Source organism: Passer montanus, unplaced genomic scaffold, assembly GCF_014805655.1.
Source record: "Passer montanus isolate IOZ18808 unplaced genomic scaffold, ASM1480565v1 scaffold80, whole genome shotgun sequence".
In the NCBI taxonomy this organism is placed as follows: Eukaryota; Metazoa; Chordata; class Aves; order Passeriformes; family Passeridae; genus Passer; species Passer montanus.
In genome coordinates, this window is record NW_024373257.1 from 2,271,642 (window position 1) to 2,296,295 (window position 24,654).

Genomic DNA, 24,654 nt, shown 5'->3' on the forward strand with positions numbered 1-24,654 from the left:
AGTAGGATGGTCAGGTGGATGGAGTACCTCTCCTATAAAGACAGGCTGAGAGAGTTGGGAGTATTCAGCCTGGAGAAGAGAAGGCTCCGGGGAAACCTGGAGCAGCATCCCAGTACCTAAAGGGATCTACAGGAGAGCTGGAGAGGTACTTCACAAGGGCTTGGAGTGATAGGACAAGGGAAAATGGCTTTGAACTGAAAGCCTATAGGTTTAGACTGGATATTTGGAAGCAATTCTTCAGTCTAAGTGTAATGAAAGCACTGCAACAGGTTGTCCAGGGAAGCTGATCCACAACGTTTCTGTTGATGCCCCATCCCTGAAAGTGTTCAGGTTGGATGGAGCTCTGAGCAACCTGGTCTAGTGGAAGTGTGTCCTTACCCATGGCAGGGGATTGGAAGGAGATCCTCTTTAGGGTCTCTTCCAACCCAAACCATTCAAAGGCAAGAACCCATAGCTTGCCTCATGTACAGAGCCTTACCAGAGCAGAAGCGCTAAATGGGACAAGATTTGCTCCCTTTCTCTTCAGTGGAAGTATTTTCACACTAAAGGACATGTTAACAGTAATAGACTGAAGTTCCTACAGAGCATCCAGATATTCTGCTGTGCTAAGCTTCTCTCTGGTCAGGGAACACAGCACTTAAAGCTGTGCATACATACAATGGGGAGGCAGGGGGAGCAACTTCACTTTCAGAGGATCTCCATAAAGCTGAGTCGTGCTTTCTTCTGTGAATAAACACCATTACAAATGCAGCTTTTCTGTAACATAACCCACAGTTGGCAAAACAGTATTTTGATTACTTAATTGGGATTTTCTCTCAGTGGGTGTATGCACACATAGTTACAGAAGCTGTTTAAAAACTAGAGAAGTAAAATGTAACCTCTTGGGAGAAGTTCTCTGACCAAGTTCAGTGCAAGTTCAGTTCAACAGTTACACAGCTTTTGCACCTAATCTGTTTGGCAAAACATATCTCTCTGATTCTTTGCTGAATCAAAAGTTAACCCTTACCAGTCATCTCTCTTCACATGTGGCAATACTGCTAATTCCCTTCTTCTAGCACAAGGCACAGTAATAATGAATCAAACCAGCAGTGGCCTCACAAAGAAAATAAGTGACCAATAATTCTGGTTCAGTTAAAAAGAGATTACTGACACAATTAACATTTGCAACTGTGACAATGTTTTGACTCAGAATGGAGAAGAGAAAATCAAAATCAAAACTATATATACTAAAATCATCAATCCCCTCCTGCCAGATTTTACTATTAACTTCATAATGGCACCCTTTCCCATAACAGCAAAACTGGGACATCTAAGCAACAATTAGCACAGGATAATGTGGAAAACAGAACAAACGACAACCCAGGGTTTGATGTAAAGTTGATATTTTGAACATATCTCCATCAGGCTAAAGAATAATGATATATTCTTATAGGTTGGAAAAAGACCTTAAATATCATTAAGTCCAGCTGTTAACCCAGCACTGCCAAGTCCCCCACTAAACAATGTTCCTAAATGCTTCATAATCCTTTCAGAGAAGACACTTCTCCTAATGTCCAGTCTAAACCTTCCCTAGTGCAACTTGTGGTTCTGGTTTACCACTGTACACGGTAAAGAAAATAAATTATCAAATAAATGGGTGTATATCTCAATGGTTTCTATATACAAAAGAAATATCCAAAGTGATAAATTTCAGAAACAGTATATCTAATATGTATGCAAACCAGTGGTCTTCTATATCAACTAAAATACCTAAAGTATGTTCTGTAGAAGAGACATGAGGTTAAAATAGACACATAACATACATGAAAAGCTTATTTCAGATAACTAGTAATACAAATTAATGCTATTCCCAAATAAAGTACTTGTTGTAAACAACCATTAATGGCAAAAATATGTTCATAAAGGAAAGAGTTAGGCCTACATTTAGCCTAAAAAAAGTAATATGTAACTGTCCTTATGAGTTTGCAGAAACACATCATGTATGTAGATACAAATACACTACAAAAAACACAACTAAAACCTCTGATTATCAGGAGGTCTACATTTCCAGGAATGTATTTAAAAATAGTGAAAAATAAGTAAGCAGCAAACAGCTATTATAATAACACTAGATGTGTGCAGAAATGAAGGAGGTGTTGCTGGATGCTTTCAGTTTTTCAGATGTGTGTGTTGCTGCCACAAACACCTCTGAAGGATGAAAAGAAATGCACAATTTATTTCTAAATCGCATTATTTTAGTTCTTTCCGTTTTTAAAAAAAATCCGTTTCCTTGCCTCAGGACACTAAGCATCCCAAATTAACACAAGTATCCATAATTTTCAAATCTTACCTGAAATAATCTAGTGAAGATATCAAATTCAAAAATTGAAATGTAGTCATTGCAGGTCAAGTCAATAGTGGATTTAAGAGCCATTGCTTCCAAACCAGAGCTAATCTGATGAACTTCATGAAGGCACTGCCTGAACACCTTCCATGGCACTATAGTTCTGTTAAATGGATAGAAAGAATAAATTCAATGAAATAACATATTTAAGACTTGATACCTCATTTAGACATCAAAACTGAACTTTTAAAGGAGTGAATTGTAACATTAATTTGGTTTCTCTACAGAGAAAAAAAACCCCTACAAGTTAAATTTTCTGAAAGCAGCCTAAGCAAATACAAGAATGGCTTACCTTCCTTTAAACACAGCTGAAGTGTCATTTATTTCACATGATAAATATTCAAGCTTCCTTAGGAGTACAACAAAAAGAATGGTGCAGAAACCAAAATACCCTACCAAGTAGGTGTTGCAAACAATCTCACATCCTTTCAGAGATAATGTAAAGGACCTGTTCTATGCTTGTAAAAGAAATCCTTTCTTCACAGCCTCCCTTCCCTGAATGATAACTATCAATTTAATATCTACAATTATGTGATTTTTACTATAGCTAAAGCTCTTGAACAGTGGTCAAGTAACATGACAGCAATCAACCAGATACCATTAAGAGTGGTCCAAGCTCTGTCATAAGCCATGACAGTTACATTAACTTTAACACACAGGAAATTGGAATTATCCTTACTAACACAGAAAGCCATGTTTGGTCAGATTCAGTTTCTATTTGCACAGTTGAAGATAATGCAGGTTAGTTATTTTACCAAATGAGTACTTGTATTTGGAAACTGGCATGAGGTTGATCACTTGAATGTGCTCCATCTTATCTCTCTCAACAACAGCAATTTTTCTTGTGTCATTAGGGTCAAATCAAAATTTTGCCAAGCCTTAACACCTTTTAAAAATGTTCTGCCACACACTGAGATCAGATTATATTACATTTTAAAAACATTTTAATTAACCAAAATATAACCAATGCATAATTATTCAGGACAAGATCTCTCACATTCACAGTAATATTCCATTAATAACTGCTAAATCAACAAAAGATACAGATCTCACAAACTCAGTAATATTTCCTGTAAATTTTATTAGTTCAAAATGCCTTAGCTCTTCTAAGTATTTTCTCATGCAGAAATATAAATTACTTAGTATGATGGGGGGAATCAACTGTATTAAGTTGGCCCTGTGCAACAAATACTATGCAGTTATGCTAAATTAAAACAAACAGTAATTTGAAGTACAACTAAAGATACACTCCTGTATTTCTATTCTATAAGATATTCACTGCATTTCTAAGTGCAAAGAAATCCACTTGTTACATGCAGGCTAGTATTGAGAAAGTCATAAATGACAAAATGGGAAGTTTAATAGATCTCAGCAGATACTTTCATCTCTATATGAAAAACAGGAAACCACAAAGAGCTGAAGAGAGATACCACATTAGATGCCATTTATGAAAGAATGCAGATCAAATTTTCATTAGAGTAAAGAGAGAATAAAACATTGCATTAAATTCAGACAAAAAAAAAAATAGAAAAGTCAGTGCTTCTGTGGTGATTAAGTTTTCTTAGTTCAAGCACCTACTGCTTATTTAGCACCTGTAACCACGGCTCCAAAATGTTTTATGATTCTCTTTATAAACAACCCTAAGTGGTTACAGCACTGAATGGGGTTGAGAAGTTTCAGGGTTGACTGTGGGTTTTGTGAGCTTTTTGTTTGGTTGTTATTTGTTGGGGTTTTCTTTGTAGGGAGGTATTAATTTTATTGCTTTGAATTTTTTTAAAGGTTAAGACAATAACCCTAAAACGAAAAAACAACAGGGCATTTATCAGATATGATCACAGACATACTATATCTTAACAACTGGTTTTTCATGCCTTGTACAAGACCATTTCCTAGATGCAGTTAATAAGTAGGATCTTTGGCTATCTATTCACTAGCACCCTGCACCCCCAAAACTCCATAAGCAACACAGAAAACTAGCCTTCAGAAGAGTATGTTTTTAGGGCTCTGTTGGCTAGCACGTTGGCTAAGACAGAAACCAGATGTTGGAAAATGAGTGATTAGCTAATGAAATAACATCTTAAGTTATTTTTTGGGATTTCTCCAAGAACAAGTGCTTGGAATAGTAGTGGCCCAAATTTAAAATACACTAAATTCAGCAGTTTTTTTTTTCTCTGCAGCTTTGTGGGATAGGTCTTTTATCTTCTGTTTTCTTTAAATAAAGGTGTGAATTGGTTGTTGAAACCTGTTAACTTCTATTTCTCAACAGCTATTTTATAGAGTTATCATCCCTAAATACTTTGAACCAGCACCAAGGATTATTTCTCTGGTGTCTCTCTCCAGTTTACTCACACATATGCTGAGCTCTTTGAGACCTTGCAGACAGCACACACCCACTAAATGCAGGTGTAACTGAGTCTTCACAAGGTGCAGGTTTCGGCAGTGTCCTCCCCTCCTGCTCCTACATCACTGAAACCCGGTGACCTTTCAGGCACCCTGAGAAACACATCCTCTGGCAGAGATCTGGGAGGGGTCACAAGCATCAAAGAAGCTTTCAGAGATGCCTGGCAAGTTGAGTTTCTGTTTGAATTAACATTTCACTGCTCTTCCTTTCTTGTGTTTTAGGGGATACACAGCCTTTGAAGGCACCTGTTCATGACTTGAGTCTAAAGAGTTATTTTAATTTGGGTTTTGGTTGGTGGCAGAGGCAGTGGAAGGGCAAAGAGAACAGAACCAAGGCTGAGATTGGGACTGTCCTAGTTAATAGCATGTTTAGATTGTTATTTAAATAGATACATAGGTTTACATGTATGAAACACCTGTCCTTATAGGAAGAAAAAAAAAAATCCTGTTTGCAATGAAACCACTGCCTGCCACATTCAGCTCCTGAACCTCAGAAGGCATCTCCCATAAATATTTTCAGGGATCTTTGTAATATTTGTTGCATCATGTCCTAATGATACCTTGCACTAGAGGCTGGCAGATATTCTCCACATGCCTCATGCTATTAGGCTGAACCTGTGGACACTTGTCTAGGAGATGAGTCAGTCAGCTCCGCCTCAGCTCATCAGAACGACATGATTTGATATCCTGGTAACATTAGTTGTCTACAGAATTAGGCTGAGGAAGTGCAGGTCTCAGTATTTCAGGTATTTAATTGTAGTTACATAAGCTATCTCTTGTAGAAGAAGTGCCCATGACTGACTCCAGCTGAGACAATATTCTGGGGAGTCTCTCACAGGAGAGAGACCCTAAACTAAACAGTGACTGTACTTCACTTTGATGCAAAGGTTTGATGCCCAAATTCTACAGCACTACTGCATATGCACACATTACAAACAGATATACCCAGAGCTTTATTAACAATTTCTCTTTTTATAATACAATTTGAAGACAAGAAAAATCAGACTAAATTACACATATATACTGTTACTGTGCTCCATGTCAATTTATTGCAACCTCTATCAGTTCAAAAATCTTCAGGGAGATAATTTTAGAAGGAAACATGAAGAAAGCCACAGTGTACATGATGTATAGCAGTAAAAGAATAGAAGGACCTTTTACAAGGAAATCCAAATCTCTACCTGCCAATCTTTTAGGAAACAATTTATACACAACATGTCCTTGTACCACCTTTCGTCATTATTAGAGTAGAAGCAAGCCCATGCCAATTCAAAGAAAAAAAACAAAATAAAACAAATGATCCTGAAAAATATTTCTTTAAGAGGTTTTCTGTGCATGTCTGAAGCCAACAAAACTATCTGGATCTTGGTATTTACCCTGAGATTGTTTTCTTAAAGAGTCCTGTCAAAAACACTAAAATAAGCCATTTCTCCTTTCAAAAACACTAAAATAAGCCATTTCTCCACAGGTCTCTCTAAATGACATTAATTCTCTCCCTTTCTTCTGCAATAGTACATCTAGCAAGTATATTTGAAAAACTATTAATTCTAAAGTGTTTTAACGGAAACATCACATTTTAAAAACACTGTTATATAGGACGGTATCTATTTACTATTGTTGGCACCCATCAATGCAAAGTATGACTCTATAATCTCAAACACAGTGCTTTAAACACCACCCACACAACTTCCATATGCTTAAAGGAAAAGGATTAGTATTTAGCATGTGATTTTCAAGCAATTTAGCACAGGAATTTAGGTCTTCATTCCTGCCCTGATCATGTGTACATGGGATTTTTTTAAACTCCCCTAGTGTTGTTACATTATTAAAAAGCAAAGAACATTAAAATAAACCTGGAGATGAAGCATATATTTCCTGAGCATGAAGAGTACAGCTTTTACTTGTGTAAAACTGCAGAAATACAGCTATCCTGGAATGTCAAGTGACACTGCTTCCATTTGAACCAGAGCAGACCACAAGAATGTCTAGGGAGGTAAACATTTACCTGTATAACTTACACTTACAGTGAACATTTTTGTCTGCAAGCAACTCTCTCAAATGTTGCCAAAAAATACACCATGAAAAGGCCATTACTGTTTCCAGAGCAATTTCAAAAATATTCAAGCAAATACTGACCCAGATAGAAACAACATTCTTTGTAAATCTGAAGTGAGCAATGTGGATTTTGACTTATCACCACTGAAAAGAGCATTTTCTTAAGACTGCTGCATCAGTTTTAAGTGATAGGCCATGTTTCCACTGCTTCTGAACTGCAAAGCAAATAATTAGCACACAGAAGGCTTGAAAAGGTCAGTCCTAAGGGTAAAAAGGAATTCTGCCATATCATGCTAGTACAATTGCTAAATAGTGACATCATTCCAAACAAATACAAATGAATTTAATGAGAACAAACAAGGTAAAAGTGAGAAAATCAGCCTTACGAAATGGAGAAAATATGCCACCAAAAAAACGCCACTTCCAAATCTGTGTAACTGGACATTGCAAGAGAGACAGCAAGTTTCTTAAGACATGCAGGAACTCTGTATTTCCCCAAGTGTCCCCAAAGGGATACACTTCTCTATATTTTCAATTCTGATCTCTAACCACAAATCCAAAGCACACTCATGCTTTTGTACATCCTTTTACACTTAAACCATTGCCTCTCCTGCCTATCCATGGAGAATGTGTTCTCCTGTCTCACAATCTCGTGTGCCAAGGATCAGAACTATCTTTTGTACATGCCATTTAACCTTATTCTTAGTTACCCAGAACAGCTGTGAAGACTGCTCTTTTCCATCTTCTAATCCTGTCTTGCAACTTTCTTCTTTATAACATTACCTGTTGTCTTAATCAAACTTTTTCATCTTGCATTTGTAAAAAAGAGGTCTAGAGAGATTCCTGTCTCCAGAGCACCCAGACAGTGTCTTCTGTCTCTAGCTCAAGTTTAAACAAGTTTATCAGTAAGCCTGTGTGTGCTACTGATCAGCCAAGATAGGAAGCACCCTCCAAAAGCCCCGTTTCTGTTCCTCTCCTCCTCTTTAAAAGTTCCTGTTGCTAGAACACCTATCTTGACAGTGATGAAGGTGAAGGCATTTGGATCACTGCCTCTTCTGCTTTCATCTCTGTCTTTGGCTTCCCTTTACAGTTCAGTTCATACTCAGAGTTGAAGCTCTTTCAGCCATGACCAACTCTTCAGTCTGTATTTTTACACTGTTTAGGCAGTAATGGGGCTCTTGGGCACTCTCAGCAGCAAGAACAGAAAACCAAGTAATAAATTAAGGGGATTAACAAGGTATGAAAACTTGGTTTATCTGAGATCTCTTGAACTTGAAAACATTTAACTGTCAGATAAGTTGTGCATTGTGGTCTGCCTGTTTTACTGCTTCTTCTGCGAACCCAAACCACTGAGGCTGCGTCTGCTCTATCCGGAGCCAAAAAGCAATGACCGCATCAGAACCACAGCTACTCAAAGTTTAGAATATCAATTTGAAATGCACTGTTAAACTGCTATAGAGAAATCTATAGTCACATTTTTTTCCTAAATTCCAATAAAAAATAAATACATTTCAGGCCTCATCTGGAAAAAAAGTACAGGAACATTAAAATAGTAATGTCTTTGATCCTAACAGTGAAAGAATTTCTATTTCCTCAGCAACTAAAAGGTAGGAAATCAATTTACCTGGAAACAGTAACAAAAATGCTTTAACATTTTAAAAGTTGACAATAAAGAATAAAAAGCTTAAAAGTTAACTAAATGGCAGAACTATGGAAAAAAAAAAATTAAGTATATTGACATTTCGCCACTGATTCATTCTGCAATGTGAAGACAGCCACAAATCACAAATTTGTGTAGCAAATTTTAATAGTTACCAAGCCCTGCATGTCTTCTGTAGTTTTCAAACTCAGAATCTGAAAGATCTGTTAGGTCATCTTGCCTACTCTCCTCATCAGTTCAGGATTGATCCCTGTGACATTTTGCACATTTCTACTCAGTAAAAAAAGCCAAAAAACCAGTAGAAGATATAAGGTGCTATTAAAATGAGTGAGAAATCAAGGGAAATTCTCATCAAGCACTACGCAGTAATAAAATGTTGGTAATGAAGACGCTATCAGATTGTGTTTTATATGCACATTTACAACCCACTGGGGGGGGTTACTAAAGGATCTGTAAACAAATGTAACTGCTGATTACATGCCTTACAATTTCACAGTTGCACTGAACATTACTGCTTAGCCGTACATGTAACTAGCACTTGCTAGTTACAACTATAAAATTAGTACAACTATAAAAGTGAAGCAGGGGTGAAGATTCACTCCACTGAAACCACTTGCTCCAATCATGGTACTCCAGCAATCACTACAAATTCAAAAAAATCACATATTCTCAACTTCACCACTTTCCTGCTTTTGACATTATCAAGCTCTTTCTTGCTATAGATAAAGCTTGTGCCAACTTATTTATTAGCTCTCTTTCAGTCAGCTCCTTTTTATTCTTCAAGAGGCTCTCTTTTTTCACATAGCCTGTGAAAATGCCAGAGACAACTTATTCCAGGCATTCAGCCTTTGGAATGTTCTCATTCATTCCTGATTTTTGTTTTCAGAAATCAAATCCAAACAGCCTATTCCCCATCTCTCTGATATAGTTTTTCTGCCAGCTTCCTTGACAAAATCCAAACACCAAAATAATCCCGGGCCTTCTACTGAATACTGCTGACCTCCTCACCTACCCCCTAATTTGGATATACGTTTTACTTTGTCCTTGCAGAGAAATCAATACCTCCACTTTTTCCTTTTTCATATGGCTATTAGCACCCTTCTCCTTCCACCGAGACAATAAAAATCTCATTATCTCCCACCTTGAGTTATCAATCCTCCCTATACGCTCCTAAACCCCACATTGTGGCTCCAGATCCCTTCCAAAAAAAGGAAAAACCTCCTAATTGTAAAGGCTCTGACTGTGTGCTCCTTTTACACTTTCTGCCTCTGTGAAGGCTGATGATTTCCATATTGATATATCTGCTGCTCTCACAAAGCATTCTCTCCCAGATAAGCTTCTCCAAATACTGGCATTGTCTAGAAGTCTAGAAGTTTTTTAGAGGTGTACCATAAAAGTGAAAGTTGAGAAGGTATTCAAAGGCCAAGAATATGTGGTTATCTCAGCACTTGGCTCTGAGGGAGCCATTCTAATTGCTTGCTGAGTTCCACACTCAGTGTACACACTGTTCACTCAGTTCTACACAGAGTGTTTTCAACAGAAATCCAAAGAGTAGCTAGATGTATGATCCAAAGAGCCCAGCCATTTATTTTGCTCATGAGTTTGAAGCCACACGAATTCACACTTGACTAGCTCTAAACACAAAAAGAAAGACTGCAGACTATGACACTTATTAGTAACAGGACAAATAAACTTAGTTGCAGGTGCACAGTTTTGCAGCAAGTGCTCAGACAGACAAATGTAACCAACAAAATTACAAGTTCCCTATTCACTGGAAAAGAGCAGTAAAAAGACAATCGTTCTTTTTTTTTTTAAAGTACAAACTGGACTCATGAAAACTGTATGTATTGGATTTCAGTCTTCAGGAAACTGCAACATGTTGCTTTCTGTAAAAGGATTTGCAGGCCATATTTACAAAAACTGAAAGCCAAACAGTCAACTTAAAAATATAAATTACTATTGGTGACCTTCTTTCTATTTAAAATATTTCAAATTAAAAACTTTAAAATGTATTATTTCAGAAAGAAATTAGTGCAAAAAGTTGATCCAATAAAAATCCAATTCATTATGTTTAGAAACAGGAAGTTTTTTATGATAATACTATGTTTAAAAAAATCATGAATTAATCTAATCCTTCAAATTCCCTCCTTCCAATCAGATCAAACTGCATCTTTCTTGTACTACAGTTTAGCATCAGAAGCCAAGATCCAGGACAACTCTTTATTTATGCTCTAATCTTGATCAGGGTTAGTCAGAAACCCAAAGTAAGGGCTACTGTTCAGAAACAAGTGAGGGGTCCAGGCTTGCCCTGTAAACAGAGTTACAGCCCGGGAATACACAATTAAGTTCCTCCTTGCACTGCCTGAGTAGACCTGGGCATCAGAATGTCCTAGGGTCTACCTTTAGGTGGCCAGGTTAGAAGAAGATATTATGAGTCATTTGCAAAACCTTTATGTAGGCTTTGCTTTTAGGGAAGTGATACTAGCATATTTGCAAACTAATTTGTTACAACAGGTCCATTGTAAAGGATGTGGCTTACAGATATGTCTGCTATATATTTCTAAAAGGATTAGAAAATAATTAATGTTTAAAAAGCCTCAGGCATTTTATTTAACAAAGAGATTAAACCTAATGCCAAATAAACTTTTTTTTCATCTGTTGTTTGATATATATGCTGTTACATGTTTTATAGTTACTTAAGAACAGTTAACTAAACCTGAGGTAATGGCAAGGCTGCCAAGCACAGATCTACTGCTCCTTGCTTAGAAGACAGGCATCAAAACCAGCTTCACTTTATTGGGGAAGAGCTGGGAACACCAGCAACTGTGCTTATTTACTTGGCCTGGAAGTAAAGCATCTGATCAGAAATAACTCAAAAAAATTTCAGGCTATATTTCAAAATCAAACATACATATGTTTAACTGCAGGTCATTAAACTGCCTTGATTCTTAGACATTTTGGATGAATTGATGTTTTAGGCAAAAAGCCAACAAAACCCATATATCCAGTCACCCACCCTAAAAAAACAACAACAACAAAAAAAAAAAAACCAAAAAAAACCCCAAAAACAAAACCCAACAAAAACCCCTATCAAAGTACACAGGGGAGAGCAGAGAAGATCAGAGGGTTTGTACTGAAGGTTCATATTTAAAGTTGCATTCTATACAGAAATTTAAATAAGCAGGAAAGAAACAACGCCTAGAAAAGGCATGATAAGAGCTCCAAGGCCACAAAAGGTTTTAGAAATAAGAGGTCCAGGAGATGAGTGAGAAGAGATTAAGTATGTGCAAAAAAAGACAAGAGCAGAGCTGAATTGTTCAGATGAAATGATGCAGTTGAAAGATTCTCCTTACCAACCTTGTTGTGACAAAAACTTACTAACATGTTACAGTATCCCATTGTCTGACCCCTCAAACACCTATTTATTGTGTCATGTCATCTCCCAGTGGAAATTGGCAGGATCGGACCATTGGAAGGAAACTTGAAGGAAATCTCTTGAAACTCCCACAGACAGTAGAAGTCAGTGGAGAATACCAAAGAGACAGCACAGAGAATAGGGGAGCTGAGGAAACTGCCTCAGATAAAATGATAGAAAGGAACAGCAGCTTGCAGAGGAGGAGAGCTGTAAATCCCAATGACAGAAATGCAATTTGCAATCAAGACATCTGCTAAAGGTCATTCAAGGACAGAGCCCAACAGGAAAAGAGAAGTACCACAAGGAAATTTAAATTCTGAGAGCTCAGCTAAAGGGGAAAAGAGAGGAAGAAAAAATAGCAATACTGAACAAACATGATCATTAGTCATTTTATCAAAGATCCTGTTTTTTTTTTCTTGACTGACATGTTTTTGAAAAGCGTTGTCTGATAGAGAACCCTACATGTCACTTATGTTAATCCTTCAGAAAACTTTAGCTGTCACAGACAGTAGAAGTTAGTGGAGAATACCAGAGACAGCACAGAGAACAGGGGAGCTGAGGAAACTGCCTCAGATAAAATGATAGAAAGGAACAGCAGCTTGCAGAGGAGGAGAGCTGTAAATCCCAATGACAGAAATGCAATTTGCAATCAAGACATCTGCTAAAGGTCATTCAAGGACAGAGCCCAACAGGAAAAGAGAAGTACCACAAGGAAATTTAAATTCTGAGAGCTCAGCTAAAGGGGAAAAGAGAGGAAGAAAAAATAGCAATACTGAACAAACATGATCATTAGTCATTTTATCAAAGATCCTGTTTTTTTTTTCTTGACTGACATGTTTTTGAAAAGCGTTGTCTGATAGAGAACCCTACATGTCACTTATGTTAATCCTTCAGAAAACTTTAGCTGAACTTTTGAAGTTATTTTGAAAATTATATTCACATTAAAATGGGTAACACATAACATGATTAAATTCCTTTTCTCTAATAAACAGAGGACTGATATAGCAACTTCATCACACTCTGGCACTACTTTCATGGGAAAGCAATCACCAGAAAACACTACCATGAACCCAGAAAGAGGAAAGCTGACAGTGAGTGTGTTTAGACTAACAAATAAAACCATGGAAGTGAAACTTGAAAGTTCACACTGAAGAGAATTGATTTGCAGAAGTGCCAACCTACTACGCTGGTATTCTAAAAAAAAAAATATTTACTTTAAAGAGATGTTTATGCTCAGAAGATGCAACAGATTGTTGCAGAAATTATTCTGCCTACATTGTGCAAGATTCCAGAGCTGTAATATCAGGTTCCTAATTCAGACTTTAGAGTTTTTGCTTGCAGAATATATATATATTTTAATATGAAAGGACATTATTTGCCATATACTTCATGATAGCAATGTACTATTTTCACCGTATAATGGAACAAATAAACTTCTTGCAGTAAGACTGATCTTAAGCACCCTCGACAAAACTACCTTTGAGCAAATTACAGCATTGGAAAACAAAAAAAAAGCTAACAATTAACTCAGCAATTTCAGACAATTTAAAGACCTAGAAGAGAAATTATCTTCAAAACACACACCAATCCTTATTTGGATTTGTGGAAAGTTCATTCTTTTAATGTTTATGTTTAGAAAGAATTGAGGATTTTACAAAAGTTACTTACTTATCTCCAAAGAATTTTCTCCAGAAATCTGCAGCATCGGCTTTGGTGATGCGAAAGTTATCACCCTGGAATTGTCCATTTGGAAAAATAGCCTTAATTTCTGCTAGCATGTGGCTGAAGATGAGAGACAGCTTTGTGAGGTTTCTCCTGCAGATATAATAAGGAAAAAAAATCACATCAAATCCTTCGAACTTAATAAATTTAATCAATCTTTCAGTATTTCACATATCCCATGTATTTGTGTAACAATCACTGTGTGACACAAGAAGAACACTGAGCTCTCAACTGAAAACACAAAGAAATACAAATTAGTGTTTTGTATTTCCATGGACTTCTGAGGACATATTTATCATAAGTCTCCATGAATATAAAACCACTTTTTGGAAACAGAACAAATTTGAGTTCTCAACTGCATATTCAGATGCACTCCTTGTGCATTATGCTTGTGAGTTTCTATTTCATTTATTCATTGCAGAAGCAAGAATTTATACTAATTAGACAGCTTATACATTTAAAAAAATCCCCAACCAACAAAGAAAACAAAAAAATTACCCCACACTCAAAAATCTAAAGGTATAGTTTTGTATGTGACAACAAACTTGTCTCATTCCAGGTTTCTAGAAATATAAACATGCTTATTTTTATTATTATATTTTTGTTTATAATATGATAGTGAAAGCAAGTTTTAACTAGAGAGCATTTGAAAGGAGAACGAGAAGATACACTATGAGAAAGCTGAAAAAAAAATAAAAATAATAAAACTATCATAGGAAAAAGGAGCAAATCTAGAAACCTGGAAGCTTTCAGTACTTGGGACAGATGGGAACACAACTTGGTGCAAGTTTGAGCAGAGCTCTGCCTTGCCTGACACAATCAGTGTCCCACAATAATGTGCTGTGCTGCAGGAGCTATTTTCAGGTACATATTCACCTAGTGAGTTTGCTGGATCCCTGAGGCTTGAGTTAAGGGATGAAGTCACACAGAGGTGCCATCTGGGGCACTTCCTTGCCCAGAGGGCACTGTGTCTGTCCCTGCAGAGGCACTGCCTGCTGGGCACAGCTGCACAGGACATGGCCAGAACCAGCAGCTGCTAGGATGTGAGCAGAAAATGCACAGGAGAGACACACATCCAAAAGGCTCCATCTAAATCACAAAGCCCCTTCCTTCCCTCTTAGAACAACACCAGTCACTAAGTGCATCAGAACACTTCTGTTCCAATATACAAAATCATAAGGAAAGGAAAAAAGTGAAATGATTTTTGGTTTGCATTTGTATAAACAAGAAAAAAATATTTTAACATCTGAGACAGCTTCTTTTTATCTGATGGCAAAGGTGAAACTTGAAACCAACTAGAAACTTGTCTGTGCTTCGCTTGAACATACAGCATGTACAAACAGTAAGAGATGACAAATTCCTGGTAATTTATATGCAGGACATCTGCTTTTTTTCTCTTTAAATTTGATTCTTACTCTATGAGATCATTATCTCAAGTCCTTCTTTGGTATCAAAAAGCCGTGATAAATCATGCCTCAATTTTTCACTTACGTACTTTTTCTTTAGAACCGCAAAGCGCATATTGCACCACTTTTGCTCAGATATGCTTATGTGATACTAGATCTCAGTCCCTTCTTGAGGCAAAGATATAAAGCTCACTGATTTCAGAAAAGATTTTCAACAATTATGGTGCAGAGATGATGGCACTGGGGTGGGCCAATGATTCTCCCTCTCTGGGCATTTCACTTGCCTGAAGATGTCTATCCATTTCAGCAATGTACTTTTCCTGTCTTGGGGAGGGTTTTCCCAGGACACCTCAGGAAACATGTACTCCACTTTATCAGACCTGGCAGTGTGTGTAGCTGCATTTTTCAACTTAGGATGGTTCCCTTCCTTCCCCAATATGAAGGATGGAGCAGTGTCAAAAATTTTCCATCTTACCTTCCATTAGCAAGTTTTTCCATCTTACTTTCCATTCATAAGTTTAAGACAGGGTATTAATTTGAAAGAAACAGCAACTAAAATCATCAGGGTTTGGCAACTTAGTGAATAATTCTAACAGAAGCCAAAGGACCATTGAATCAGAGCACTTATTTTAGGTCTCATTGCCACCAGGAGACTGTAAAGAAACCAGTCTGCATCTCTTGCAGTAACAAAGGCTTTCTTCTCCAGGTCACAGCAGACTGATGCAGTGACAAAGGGACAATTGCGCTGGCAGCCTGGTGGACTAGAAGAGCTGAGCAGATAGAGATATGCTCCAGAGACCCTTTTACTCACTGGATTCCAGCAGGGGAGATATCCTAAGGGATCAATCACATTGGAGCTACAGCTCAAAATAACACCGTCCAAATTATACACAAATAGTGGTTTTAATGCCTCAGCAGCCAGCCTCCAGGGTTTACAATTATAATATACTTTCACTGGCAACATGAGGCTGGTTAGAGGTGGAAATTCTTCCTTAGTTGTAGAACATCGCACAGACATTTTATCTCTGCAGAGAAGGGATTTCATACTGATGAGAAAAACCTTAACTTTCTGCAATTAAAATCAAACAATGCTGCTTTACACAAAAGTGAACCAAGATGATAATTCACCAGTATATAATAGCTACTGTGGTAAAATATAACAATATGTTAACACTAAATGATGTTATATCAACAGCATTTTATGTAACATACAGCACAGGTCTCATTTATATTACTTGCAACATATTTAACACCTCCTAGCTGATGTTTTCCTTTGACTCAAGCTCAGATTTTTGCTACCTTCCTTTCACTGAGTCAAACTAATGCCATATAGGTCAAATCCCTCGTAGAACTTGATTTCTGAAGTACCATTTCGTCAGTCATAGTCTATGCTTTGTTGCCAACCATCTTTGCCCATGACAGATCTACTGAAGAACCAACATGGTCTGAATCAACCCCAGAACACCTAAGACACAAAGATTAAATACTGAATTTTTATTTCACATAAACTTGTAAAGATCTACTGAATCAGTAAGCATCTTTTGGTTAATAAGAAATATGCATTTTAATTTCAAAATGAATCTGTCTTTTGAAGTTATACCTCATCAGCAAGACTTCTAAATAGAGAGCAAAGCCTGAAGACAAGACTTTTGGGTTTCTTCGCTTCTCAGCAAATTACTATATTCTGAATCAATTCTCTCTTGAACTACCAAGAGTGAGGTCAGGCTAGAGAATACTGCAAAGATCTAATAATTTAAGGAATTTTTAAATACCAGTCATATGCAATGTGAAAACAGGGCTTGATAATGGAGATACTATAACCTCCCAGCCAAACCAAAACAGCAGCAGTTGACTAGTAGGAGGTCAGAAAGCAGCCCTGTCCTCCTGGATCTACTGAAAAATGAAGTGAAGCATGATCAACATGCAATAGCATAGATAGGTTTTGGCTGTGTCAACTTTGTAATCACTGCATGAAGTTAATTTTACTTGCTGGAAGGCACTGTGGTCCAGCAAACAGGACTGGACAGGGAATTAGGCAGTGTCACTTCCTTTCTGCCACTGCCTTTAATTATGACGTGGAAGGAACACCTGAGCCCTGCATTTACTGCAGGACATGGATGAACAGAACAAAATGCTCAGAGAGCTCCAAACTTGGAGAGCTCTGTATAAAAACATGTGGCAGATTCAGCCTGTGTATAAGTACACAAAGCAAAGCATGCATCTGTGCCCTCATCCTTCAGAATTATTGGATGTCACAGACAATAACCAAGACAAAGTAATTTTAACAACAAATACTTGTTACTCCTGCAAAAACTTGAAAATGTGTATATCTATCTACACACTACACATGTATATAACTTCTGCTTTCATGCCTATGCCCGTGAAAAAAAATAAATTAACAACTACAAATATTTCTGAAAGAAAACCCTCCTAGAATAGTCTAGAATAGAAGTAGGAATGCATACCTCTGCAGTTATTTATGTCATTACAAAAATTAGGTTATTGCTGGATTTCCTTCTTCATTGCATCTAGTAAGTGTTTAATCTTTCTGCATCCACATTGATACACTTTGTTAAACAATCACCTGCAGTAATAAGCAATACACCAACTTTCCAACTCATAATATATAACTCAATCAAGTGTCCTGGAAAAACAGTTTTCAGAGTTAGAATAAGATCTGTTTGGCAACTAAGAATATTTTCCAGATAGAACTTTCACAAAAGTACACCAAACTACTCCTAAACAACAGATAATTCCTCTATAATCATTTTATAGAATAATCATACAAAGACAGCTCTTTTAGCTGGCAAAACTGCAAATCATAACTGCATAGGAACTAAGATGAAAGGAAGTTTGAAATATGAATTTCATAAGGTGAATTGTTTATTTTGACTTCTAAAAATCCATCCACCCCAAATATTAAAGCCTCAAAATCTAAAGCATATGTACAGAGCTCATTTCACTTAATTAGTTCTATTAGAAACAGATCTCTGATCCATATGCTCGATTGTGGTAAAACACAAGGATTCTACAAAATACATGTTACCAATCCAAAGGAACAGAATAGAGTTTTGTGATTCAGGTACAAAAGAGGGAAATGAAGACCCAAGTTCTGAGCTCTGTTAGTCCACTCTCCCAGAGCTCAGAATTTATGTTTTGTGACTCAGATTTCCATTGTGTGAAAAAAGCTCTTCCCATTTTTATTTTGCCACCATGAGAACTATCATAGCTTCTTATAAAACTCCTTGACAGATGATACTTCTGCCACTAGCTACTGGTAAGTGACTCAAATACGAATGCACTAAGTCCAGGACAAATTACAGAAGAGAAAAAAATCTGAAGAAATATGTGAATTTTTTAAGATCTCCAGAAGACACAGGAAAAAGACTAAAAATTATACATGCTGATAGTGGTTCACTCTTGATAATCCAGTATAACCCTGACTCACTCACCCCCCTTCCTCTTATAGAACTTCCCTTCTCAGAGACAGGAAACATAGGAAAAAGAATAAGTAAAAAAACCCACCAAAAAAAAAACCCAAAACAACCCCACAACAAAAAAAAAAAAATCCCCCCGCAAAACAATAACACTTCCACAAGAAAAGAAAAACAACAAAACAAAAACCCCAACATTTCTTTTTTAGAAATCTACAGGTGTAGAATTCAGTCAGATAATCTGAACAATGGAGTATTCCTTAACACTTTAGAGGAAGCAAAGGAAACCAAAGGTTCCTGTCAACAAGCTTGCAGAGATAAAAAATGCCTACCATCATATTTGGCAATCAGATCAACTCTGTTTCTGTGCAATGATTATTTTTAAAAGCTATATAAGGACAGGGTATTGTTCAAAGACCAAAGTATATGAGCCTATTATTGGGATGAAATGTCCCTGGGACTAAGAATAATCATGAGCTCTATTTCCTACTTTTGCCACTGACTCATGGAAGGAACACATACAACTAAACTTTGATGTGTTGTAGTAGTCCTCATCTGTAAGCTGCTCCACAAACACGACCTAAAAACCTGCCTTAAACATGGCAAGATTCAGCCAAAAACTAAATTTATCATATATTAAGAAAACAACAAAAACCACGAAAAACCAAACTAGTATGACATTGTAAGAAACTAACTGGAGGAAACTATTATATTTCTTTGAGTCCTGGAGAAGCTGGGTTTATTACAGCTAGGAAAGCAGCATCCTTCCTTGAATGAACCATCCTTCCTCTTCATCAGCCTCTTTGTGACAGATACAAGGAATATGGTACAAGTCTATGCTCCTATGCTATGGGTACCGAAAGAAAGAAATGGCAGACTTTGGGTAAATATTGGGCAAGGATAATTTGGAAAACAAAAAGCTGATTCCAATGTCACTTTGAATTTTCCTTCATCTTTTCCTTTGCTTAGAAATCATTTTACATTGATACACCACCTTTCACCAACAGCCTGGTTCCTTTTGCTCTCATATTTTAAAAAATACATTAAAATGGAAGAAGGCAATGCTTGAAGAATTCAAAATTTTGTTTCATCTTGTGAAACTGCTTATCAGCTGTCATTGCTTTTATAGCAGGTGTTTATTGCACAATTTATACAAAAACCAAGAATTAATATACAGCAGCTTAGTAAAGAAAGTGGAATATAAACACAGAGGAAGGAAGAAAGCCAGTCTATAACACTCCACAAACTGATGAGTCTGCCTACTCACTGCTCTCTCATTTGTAAACTGGCATGCCACTGTGCCACCAACATCTCTTCAGCAAAGTTCTATCCAAGGATTATGTTTGCTTTTTGCTAAACAAATGCTCCATACAGTAGCAACCATGAACAGCTCTTGTTAGTTGGGTTTTAGGCTTTACAGTCCAAGTTTTGAAAATTTCATTACTTCCAGTTCTGTACAAGGGGCATTTATTCACACAGATAAATGTCTCAAGATACTCCTAAATCATTTTAATTTCTTTCCTCACTAGGCTCTGGTCTATGAGGTAACAAATACAACCACGAAATGAAAATCTAACGAATGCTGGCAGGAGTAAGAAGTAACAAATGAAACACAGTCCGCATAAAGCAAAATGTGAGTCATCAAAAATAAAGGTGTGTTGACAAGCTAAAGATTTAAAAATTTTGCCCATAATTACTTATGCAGAAGGATAGAGGTTACAAAAAAAACAAAAACAAAAACAAAAAACCACCTCTAGAGAATGCTATTTTGAAAGCAATTTGCATAAAACTGATCTGAATATTTACAAGTACAAATACTTTGTGAAGGACAGTCAATCCTATAACATTTTAAGTAGCAACATAAACTAAGAGCTAACAGACTTATTGATTTTACTACCAAGACTTTTAATGACCTACTAGACCATCAGTACAAAATACATTATTTAACATCCCAAATCTAACACGTACACAGATTTAAAAACTGAGCTGAGCACTGGCCTTTTATTTTCTACTTTTCAACAGTCCATTGCTTTTGTGCTGTGGTTCTACTCATAAGTAACGATATGTTGTTCAAGCACGGTTTGCTTCCTCCAACCTCCTCCCATAGACATCTTTGTGTATAATGGTCCAATATTATTTAACTAAACACTGACCTTAAATCTAAAGCTTAATATCTGTATGTATAAATGAAAACAAAGTTGCCACAGAATTCCCCAGGAAAAACAGTAAACTCAGACTTCGAAAAGCTGAATTAATTCACTGAACACAGAAATACAGAAAACTTGTTAAAAATGCGAATGAATTAATGTGAAACATAGAAGACTGAATTCGCATCCTTTGACCATCTTCCAAAGCCTTTAAGTGGAAGGGATATTCAAAACAACACTTGGCCAAAATAGGAAGTCTTAATGACAGAGATGTGATTGGTATAATTTTTTGGTACCCGATTAGGCCAGTAAACACCTTGAATTGCACAGCAAAGTGAGGTCACTACTATTATTCATACTATCCATGTACTGGAAGTGTAACTGATACTACAAAAAAGGTGTTAATACATCCCAATATAACCATCTTCCTCATAATTCTTGTAAGGATCACTTGGTTTGAAGATTATTTGGCACAAACCCCGCGACAGCCAACACAGCAGCCAAAGGCCAGGGCCAGCACAAGGAGGTACTGATGTGGCTAAATGCTTATCCCCTTCCAGTAATCGAGCATGAGCAAAGTGGTTTAGTTCTGTGTCATGCTTCATCTAGTTTGCTGTCAAGCAAAAACTCAGGAAACCCAGTGGTTCTGAGGTGCTAATACCAACAAAGCACGTGTGCCATGCAGCACCCTGAGCAATCCTCTTCCTGTGCAGGTCTGTCTCCCATCTGAGCAGCAAACTGATGATGCTTCACTTCACTGGCCTGCATTGTGCTCATTTTCTGCACAGAAATAGCCCAGAACATGGACTCAGGCTTCTCCTTCCAGGGCTTTTTATTCAGACTATTACCTCACCTTAAAACATGCTGTTTAAGGTTTTTAAATGATGTTTTCTAAAGGGTCTGCCTCCCATCTGAGCAGCAAACAACTGATGATGCTTCACTTCACTGGCCTGCATTGTGCTCATTTTCTGCACAGAAATAGCCCAGAACATGGACTCAGGCTTCTCCTTCCAGGGCTTTTTATTCAGACTATTACCTCACGTCATTTCCCAGAATGTGCTCATTTTCCCAGAACATGGACTCAGGCTTCTCCTTCCAGGGCTTTTTATTCAGACTATTACCTCACCTTAAAACATGCTGTTTAAGGTTTTTAAATGATGTTTTCTAAATAAAATAAACTATAGAGAGATTCATGAGTATTCTTAGCAACAGTCAAAAAGTACTTTGAATTCAAAACCTACCAAATTTTGCAACAGTATAGATTTTTGAGAAGACAAATATTTCTGATTGTTTGAGAGTGAATCCAAAATTTTACAGGCCTACTGCTGTAAATCACACTAAATGACTGGAAAAAATCTGCAACACAATTTAGCCATATTTCAAAGCAGGATTGGTAAATACTTCTTTCTGACATTAAGGACTTTTGGCAAACTAATACTGATATGCATATTTTTCCATTTATGTAATTCTCAAGTACCTAAATACATTTTTGATATTTAACAGGAAATGGCCTTCGGATCCTATGTGCCTCCCAGTACTTCTGGTGAGACTGACACAAGTTTGGCTGAGTGGTGGAACTGAGGGAAATCTTATCCATGAAGGCCCAAAACAAAATTCAAAATTGTCAGCTCTGAATTCTGAGCTCATGGTACTCGACTAAACATATGAAACACTTGCAGGACAAAACCTAAGTTTAAGCTAGCCTGCAGCTGTGAGGCACAGATCTAATTCTTACATAGGGGGCTTTTAACAGAGGATAGAATAAGAATATTACTCTCAATTTCTCTTACCAAAGCCCACAATGAACTCAGAAAGAAAGATGAGATGTTTCATTCAAGAGCAAAGAAGACAGAAGATAGAGAAGGGAGATGGAAAGAAATAGATGTACTTAGAGAAACTTTATTCACAAGGTATGATAAAGCAGAGCAGCATAGGAAACTGAAAGAAATAGATGGCAACATTGTACTTAGAGAAACTTTATTCACAAGGTATGATAATGCAGAGCAGCATAGGAAAGGCCATGAGAAGAAGACAACACTTTTACAGAAAAGTCTGAACATCATGAAAAAAATTAAACTATAAGGAACTGTATTAAATACCATGAACAAATGTACCTATCTTGCAGTTGCTATCTAAGTGGACATCTCCTCTATGCATTCAGGCCTACCCAGGCAACGGAGCCATGGAATAAAAAAATCTCACACTGTATTTAGAGAGCATGGCCACACACAGAATCTTATTCCTGGCAATTCTTCTGAGACCTTACCTTTTCAGTTATGATTTTGTTTTTGTTTGTATGAGTAGTAAGAAGTACAGTAGTATTTTCACGGATCAGATCTTCTAACGCAGAAAAGGGATCTAAAGGGAAGTTTTAAAATAGCATCCACTTTCTTGCATTAGAAGTGTATAGAAGTATCAAAACTGCTGTATTTTTAAAACTGCTGCAACCTGCAGAGGTGGTTAGTACCTGCTGTGTCGCACATGGTTTCCACTGAGTGCAAGACAATAAAATGTCCCAGCATTCCTAAGAGCCTGGTCAAAAAGGAATTTTCCTGGCTGAGCTACATCTGAGACTTGATCGAGAAAAAATACTGAGCTGCACATTTTGCCCTAGAATTCAACTTCAGAAAAATCCTTGGATTTTAGTTTTTGAGCCTTTTGTGCATCATCATATCTATTTATTTGCTCTGTGTCAGTGATAGACGGCTTTCAGCAAAAGCAGAATTGTTTTACAAAATACAACCCTCTTCAACCCATGTAGCTTCCTGTCAAAAGCCATCACTAAACGAGTAGAGAAACTCTCCATCTCTACACTTTAACAAATATTTATTTTTACAGACCTTCAAATAGATAGCAATTTTGACCCTAAGCCCTGAAATCAGATTCCACATAAGTAGATGCTCTCATTACAGCATTCTAAGTGTTGTCACTAAAGCATTCTAAGAGTATTTTAGACCACATGAAAACATGATATTTATTCAAAATGGAAATCCAAGTAAAAGCTACATAAGCCATCAAAATATAATAATCAGCCTTCAAATCACATCTCAAGTTATTGAATTCCTATCAAACATATAATAAAAATTTCCATTAGATGCACTCTAATCAAATCCACCTGAAATCATTCACTGAAAATAATTTAAACACTACTTAGAAATGAGATGCTGCTAGTTTGCAACAGTCAGGTAACAGAAATCTGTGTCCCATAGCTAAGCAGTGTCACACAAATGCATATGGCACAAAAATATACAAAATAAGATATATGAAGTACTGAAAGTGTATGTGGGTCTCAGAATAATCACTGGGCTTTTATTTTGTGAGAGACTGTAAAGTTATTGGCGTTGAGAGAAGGAAACTACCAACTCAAAAACAGTAAACAACCTATTCCCTTTCACATACACCCTGAGGCACCCAGTCACCTGTCCTCCTGCATATGAGGAGCACATCTAAACCATTTAAAACCAGATACATTGCTGCCACATTGCGTTAGGAACTTCATCTGTACAGAATAGCAGAGAGAGAAATATCAAATCCTTGGTTCCAAAACGCCACTTGAAATAATGCTATACATACTTATGGCCCTTGAGGATCAGGTCACTGTGGATCCAACAGGACAGTTAGGAATAATCTGGCATCAAAGGAATACAGCACAGACCTTGGTCAAAGTCTAACAGATTTTATAATAAAATGTGTGATTTCACACTAACTAGAAAAAAGTAGAGCTGGCTGAAATATTTTTATCAGTAATTTGGAGAGTAAAAGCAGGCACTGAAACCCACAAGGATATAGCTAGACAGACAGGTGCGTTTTTTCATGTAAACAGAGGCAGAATCTTTGCCTTGGGGAGGTACTGATGTCAAATATCCAAACAGAAGCTGTCCATACAAATGAAAATAAACCATTTTGCCTCTTCACTCCTTATCTCCCATGAAAAGCAAAGGAAGAGAACAGAATGAAAAAGATTGAGATGTTATTTGCAAAAAATTACCTTCCTTTTTTTGGTCTAATGTACAATAACCATGAAGAAATTTA

General features: G+C 36.9%; 1 protein-coding gene across 2 annotated transcripts in view; it reads right to left on the reverse strand.

Annotated features, from left to right (window-relative positions):
* CBLB (Cbl proto-oncogene B) overlaps window positions 1-24,654 on the reverse strand; it is a 127,306-nt gene that overhangs the window by 45,970 nt on the left and 56,682 nt on the right. For both annotated transcript variants that reach the window (XM_039732799.1, XM_039732800.1), the window contains exons 4-5: window positions 13,582-13,728; window positions 2,330-2,486 (exon numbers count right to left, since the gene is read on the reverse strand). In XM_039732799.1, the coding sequence (XP_039588733.1) occupies window positions 2,330-2,486; window positions 13,582-13,728 (304 nt within the window). The remainder of the gene's footprint in view (window positions 1-2,329; window positions 2,487-13,581; window positions 13,729-24,654) is intronic.